The sequence below is a fragment of the Astatotilapia calliptera genome, chromosome 23, assembly GCF_900246225.1.
Source record: "Astatotilapia calliptera chromosome 23, fAstCal1.2, whole genome shotgun sequence".
In the NCBI taxonomy this organism is placed as follows: domain Eukaryota; kingdom Metazoa; phylum Chordata; class Actinopteri; order Cichliformes; family Cichlidae; genus Astatotilapia; species Astatotilapia calliptera.
The window spans coordinates 42,536,111-42,542,907 of record NC_039323.1 but is presented as its reverse complement, the minus strand read 5'-3'; the positions used below and the strand labels follow the sequence as shown (position 1 = coordinate 42,542,907).

The 6,797-nt window shown below is 40.4% G+C and overlaps 1 protein-coding gene across 2 annotated transcripts in view; it reads right to left on the bottom strand.

Moving 5' to 3' along the window:
• Positions 1-460: 460 nt before the first annotated feature.
• The window catches only part of nlgn4xa (neuroligin 4 X-linked a), a 120,617-nt gene continuing 114,280 nt past the window's right edge, over positions 461-6,797 (bottom strand). For both annotated transcript variants that reach the window (XM_026158223.1, XM_026158222.1), the window contains one exon: positions 461-2,742. In XM_026158223.1, coding sequence (XP_026014008.1) covers positions 1,848-2,742 — 895 coding nt within the window. In that variant the 3' untranslated portion in view covers positions 461-1,847. The remainder of the gene's footprint in view (positions 2,743-6,797) is intronic.

The window sequence follows — 6,797 nt, the reverse complement described above, 5'->3', positions numbered from 1 at the left end:
ACAAAATACTTGTTTTTAATCACTGTTTTTACTGTGATAAAAAAATGACTAGTTAAGCTGACAGAGTAATTTCTGAACATTTTAATAAATCAAAGTGTTTTTTACTAAATAAAACACAGATGAAGAACGTGAGCGTGAAATTGTAACAAGATGAACATTTTAAAGAATTACACTTAAAACAACATGAAAGACTTACCTTTGCAACATCCTTGTTTCAGATAAAGTTTGAGTTCTTGCTGTGAAGCTGTTTTTTTATTATCAGGGTGGCTGTGGCACAATAAACCCAGATAAACTTCTAATCCAGCAACTCTTGTGTGTGAGTTTATTTCTATAAAATATAAATTGCTGTAGAAATATGTGTGCAAAGGTGAATGTGACTTTGTAGGAGTGAAAACGCTTTGACGTGTGCTCTTTTGTCCAGTGGCAATACTCTCCAATTAAACACACACCAGACAAATAATCCGATCAGACCTTGAACCATGTTTCTTTTCTATCTCTCGCCCATTTTTTTATTTAGAAAATACTGTGATATTTTATTAAAAATGTTGCAGAAAAACTTTATACAAGTGTCCAGAAATATGCGTAGTATTACCGAAGGCAAAACTGCAAATAAATACAAGACTAACTACTAAATAAGGACTTTTCAACTCTATATTAAAACCCTCGTTATCTCGACTGGTTTATAGACCAAATGAATATATATTTAATAGAATTTACAAATGTAGCTTAAAATCATCTGCCTCTTTTTTCATAATAGGATGCAAAATGGAAAGAGAGTTATGACTACTCGTGTTGTAATTTCATAATAATTAGCATCATTAATATTTACACTCATTCACTTTTTTGTAACCCAAAATATCACAATCCTGGCACAATACTTTACATATTGCTAGCATATGACAATTTAAAATATCTAACATATATTTCTTTACAAACATATCCAACTAATATTAATACAAAAAAATCACTGCCTTTTTATTTCTAAATAATACATTGCTGGTCACATCGTAAGCACAGGCAGTGCTGAGACAGAAAACTGCTGGAAGCATAACAGGGTGACAGCAGGTGATGGGAGTGAGTCAGTCCATACTGTCAGACAGTAGATGTCCGAAATGCAAAGTAAAGCTCGTTCTACATGCAGTATCTAAAACGTGGACACGAAGCAATGCACGAGACAGTACTGTATGTGGTGACCTGCGAACCCGCAGTGTGCAACTCTCCGAGTGTGGGATTGTGATCGCAATTTGGTCATTGTGCGAAAATGAATGAAACACAAGTCGTAACAGGAAGAAAGAATGACCGATGTTCAGGTATATTTACACAAACCTCAACATAAAGCACAAGCAAAATAAAAATGAAAACAATAGTTTCAGGAGCAATTTTAATATTGTTTTTCTTCTTTAAAACTTTTTGTATTTCCACTCATGTCTATATACCTTTTTTCGTGTTCTTTTTATACAAAGTTTTCATAAATACATTTCATGTGCCCAAGTCAGGTGCATGGAGGAAAAGATGGTGTTCCATTGTTGCTTTTCACCAACTGTCGTCTTTGTCTGTCAACATAGAAACTGCTGTTTTTGTCTCATGAGATTATATAACAGTCATCCACTGGTTGCCCTTTGTCTTGGTAACACTCCTCGAAAACCTTCGTGACAATTTGCTCCAAACAGTTATTACTGTAATAACATTCATTTTGAATAGTTTTGTGAGTTTATGATCACTTTATATTGTATATGCTTTTCAAGAAGGCTTGGTAGCAAAATAACATCTGCTGAATAACTTATATTCTCCTCGTGTGGGTAGTTGTTAATCCAGAGGGAACCTGGCACAGTCCCGTCCCAGCTGAGCTATACCCGCGTGGTGGAGTGGCCGTGGGGCAAGTTGGTACTGTTCTGGCTGCCACCAAAAGTGTTGAAATTGTGCAGAGGCTGCATGCCAGCCAGGGAATTGGGGATCATGGTGATGGTGCTGGGAGTCATCAGTGGTATATCATCAGGTGACCTGCGGAGAGTCAGTGTGTAGTCTGGTGGGCAGGTGAGCCGCAGCGTGTCGTGGGCCTGAAGTGAGTCACACTCATGGTGGTGCTCGTGTTCCAGCTGTTGCTGCTTCATCTGTAGAGACATCAGTTCCTCACTCTGCAGATGGGCTACGTCATTGGCAGTAGATGGAGTATTGGTTGGAGCAGAGTTGCGCTGCGGGGTGGGGACGCGCTGGTTGGACTCATGGCGACGTTTGTCTTTCTTGTAGTAGAGTGCAGCAAAGGCGAGGATGTTCAGAAATAGCAGCGATGCTCCCACGGCGATCGTGACGCTGAGCTCAGTGGAGTAGTCCCGTTTGGTCTCAATCACCACAGTTGACTCATCAGTCAGGTCCCCGCTCTTGCGCTGGTTGGTTGTTTGCTTGGTGTTGGCAGAAGGAACTCCCGGGTGGCGTGTGGTGGAGGGCCAGTTGTTTTTACCCGGGAATCGTTTGGTATAAGGATACGGTGTAGTGTCCTGTGGAGGTATCTTAGTAGTAGTGGATACATATTGAAAAAATTCATTAATGTTGTGAAGGTGTGGAACCAGTTCGAGCCAGAACGCAACCTTGGTAGCTCGGTAGTGGTCTCGGACTCGAGGTTTGAGGCCAATGTGAAGGTAGAGCTGGTCCTTGGGGTTGTACTTTGTCCACGCTACCTCCTCGAAGCGGTTAGGCTTTGTGTGGATGAATTTGGTATCCTGTGGAACTGGCTGGTTTGGATCCCTGAAAGAGAAAAGCAGATAAAACCCTTTTCAATCAACATGCCAAGGATTTCTGGACAGCTAATTATTACTACATTACTGTATTTCTAATTCATTTTGACAAAGGAAATATACAGCTGTGAAAAAAGCTAAATATCTCATTCATTACCATTTAAAACACAGCGAACACAAAGTAACAAAGCAGGTTTTTCTGACTTTGAATTAGCTCTTCCTCAAATAGTTTTAAAGTGATGTGATAATACAATTCAACAATGTAAGAGTCCATTAGATTCAGTTAGCACGAATTTGTGACACTTCCAGATGAGTCATCAGCCCCAAACCCCAAAGTCTTTCATCTGTTTTCATCTGTTTGCTCCTTCTTTCCAAAGCTAATGTGTTTGGAGGTGACTCTGAATTTGAATGCACAAGCTGACAAAGTCTTCTGTGTCCTTAAACACCAATGACACGTTTCCAGGTTACATTTTCTTAATATTCAGTGTTACTCAGTGCACTTTTTGGTAGCTTGAGAAAGAGCTACCTCTCCAGTGACTTTGTGAGAATGATTTCATTAACTTTGAAGAATTGTGGGGGAGTGAAAGCTATACAACAACCTTGGAGCTGACACGCGGATTGTGGGTTGTTGTCTATCTCAGTACTCAAGAGGAACAGTTCACACATTGCATTTTAAGATGCAACAAGAAGCACTGTTTGTGACGTATTTTGTGATTACAGACAGATGTGTTGTGTACAGTCAGTTTCTGGCTGTCTGAATGAATGTGTTAGAAAATATCCGGTCTCTTGACGTTCTGTTCTGCTTGGTGATTTGCAGTCCAGCTCTTTTCAGTGCCTCGAATCCTTAGAATCCGTTTCTTTTAAAAGTATTATTATTATTATTATTACTGTGAATCTTTCGACGCTTAAGTGAAGCCTGAACTGAAACATAGCCAGAGTATAGTACTGCATATTGCTCTTTATGCACTGCTGCCCTCTCAAACTGACAAAAATGCAAAATTCACTTAATAGTTATGAAAGACATTTTTAATGCTATTAAGGCCAAGTTTAGCCTAAGAGCATATGTATAATTCCTACTGTCAGCAATTAAAGATTGTATTTTAAGGGGAAATGTTCATGATTAGCTCGTTGTGTGTGTGTGTGTGTGTGTGTGTGTGTGCGTGTGTGTGAGAGATGGTGGATTCAAATCCAGGGCCTTTTTGCTGTGAGGCAACAGTACTTATTGTAATTATTATTATTACTACAGAACTGCTGCCCCTGACACTCCATCCGTCCAGTTATTCCACATATCCAGAGCTGAGTCACAGGAGAAGCAGACCCCCCTCTTCCTAGCAGCCTCCTCCAGCTTTTCTGGTGGGACAGCCGAGAGATATAATCTCTTGTGTCTGCCCCAGGGCCTCCTTCCGATGGGACATGACCGGAACACCTCACCCAGGAGGCATCCGTGTCAGATGCTCAAACCACCTAAACTGACTCCTTTCAATGTGACTCTACTCTGAGCCCCTCCCAGATGGCCGAGAGGCCAGCCAACCTTTGGAGAAAGCTCATTTACGCCGCCTGTATCTGCGATCTCGTTCTTACAGTCACTACCCAAAGCTCGTAACCAGAAACGCAGATCAACTGTTAAATCGAGAGCTTCACTTTTACTCTCAGCTCTCTCTTCACCACAAAGCACTGGTATGTCTGATGACTTAAATCTACTGCCGAGTCTGTTTATTATTCTTAAAGTGTCTTATCTAGGCTCGAAACATGACCGTGTCCAATGAAATAAAGTCTTAAGGGAGAAAAAGCTGACCCAAGAGTTCTACAATCACAGTTTCCGATATGTTATTCCATATATTATCAAAAAATTCACAAAAATACCCACACACCTACACACACACACTTGTATGTGTGCCTTCATATATATCAGAATATATAAGGAGCTTAGTAAAACTGGCTAGATATTGGAGAACTGGAGAATCAAACTAAATTATAATGTTATATTGTTATTAAATTGCTGGTCTTTAAGGTTAAGACGATGTATTCATTTTGTAATCCTTTAAATGTTTATTAAACCCTGTTTTTTGTAAGCTATAGCTCAGAGCAGGTCATCTGCTAATTGGAAGGTTGGTGCTTTGATTCCTCCAGTCTGGATACCAAATATGCTTGGGCAGGATACTAACCCCATGTTGCTCTCCAATGCATCCATCAGAGTATGAATGTGTGTGAATGTTAGATAGAAAGCCCTTACATATAAAGAGCACAGTGTTTGTATGAGTGGGTGAATGAGGTAAGCTGTGTAAAGCGCTTTGATTGCTCTGATAGAAAAGAGCTGTATAAGAACCATTTACCATTTTACTCGATGTGATTGTGTTCTTTCCATAGTATTTACACAGTAGTAAAAAAATAAATATACCAGTGTAATGTATTGCTATATACCAAATAAATAAACAGCTAAACAAATACATTAGTGTAGACATTTATGGGATGGAAATTGTATTTACTAATATTTCACATGTCTGGTATACAGAAGTCAAAGCCACAGCTTGTGCTGTACTACCCTGAGCAAGCATGTCTGGCCTTGGAGGCTTTGCAGGTTGGGTAAAACTCTTACTCAAATAGCCTTATTTTGCTACAGAGATTAGCAGATGCCGTATGTAATCAAGGCACTGCACTGCACTGGTTTGAATCTATCTAACCGACTCCAATTTGTTCATGTAAATGAGGAGTTCTCTCCACACAGGTCTAATTGTGGTGTTACAGGGTTTTGTAATACGTGCTTTGCTTAGGCAGCATTATTAGAAGGCATAGCAAATTCAGATAAAACTCTGGATGGCATTACTTTGGACTTTAACGGACATTTTGAACAAATATGTCGGACTGCTTTCTTGCATTTGTGTAATAGCCCTAAAATCAGAAGCATCTTCTCTCAGGTGCTGCATAGAAAACAACATTATGCATTTCTTCTGGGCTGGACTACTGTATTTATTATCAGGAGTGCTAAAATGCTGCAGCATTTTGGATCAACTAGAAAGAGAGAGCAGATTTTGCCCATATTGGCTTGAATGTTCTTGAATAATCCGGGCCCATCTTATCTTAAAGCCCTTAAAGTACCATATCACCCCATTAGAGCACTGGATGGAAGTGTTCATCCATTCTCTTCCACTTATCCCTTTCAGGGTTGCGGTGGGGGTGGAGCCTATCCCAGCTGTCCTTAGGGTAAGAGGCAGGTTACACCCTGAACAGGTCATCAGTCAGTCGCAGGGCTAACACAGAGACAAACAACCATTCACACTCAGATTAACGCCTATGGGAATTTAAAGTTACCAATTAACCTAACCCCACTGTCTGCATGTCTTTGGATTGTGGGAGGAAGCTGGAGTACCCGGAGAGAACCCACAGAAACACAGGGCGAATGTGCAAACGCCACACAAAAAGGACCAGACCAGGTGGTGGAATCAAACTCAGGACCGTCTGGCTGTGAGGCAACAGTGCTAACCACCATGCTGCCGGCAGGCCCTAACTATATGCTTCAGCAAAAAGGAAAGTTTGAAGCCTAATCTTGAAAGTAGAGATAGTGTCTGTCTCCTGAATCCAAACTGGAAGCTGGTTCCACAGAAGAGGGGCCTGAAAACTGAAGGCTCTGCCTCCCATTCTACTTTTAAATCCTCCCCAAGTCTAATTCTGACAGAGGTTTCTTCCTGTTGTTAGGGAGTTTTTCTTTTCAGCTGTCACCAAATGCTTACTCTGTATTATTGTAGAGTCTTTAGTTTAAAATAGAAAAATGACTTGATGTGTCCAGTTTAGAAATAATTTAGAAATAAAACACACACAAAATGAGACCCCAGCTGACAAAAAGGCTCAAAACCAGAACTTTCTTGCTATGTAGCCAGCACAACGCCACCATTGCTTTCTGCACGTCTTTAAGAACTTTCACAAAAATGAAGACTGCAGTTGTATGTATCTGCTAAGCAGTCTGCTTCGTACTTACATCCATATCTGTCCAGACCTATTCAAACATTTGTTCACCACCTTCTGTTATTGAATAACAGAGCTGAATTACAAGCAGATTTTCTACCTTGT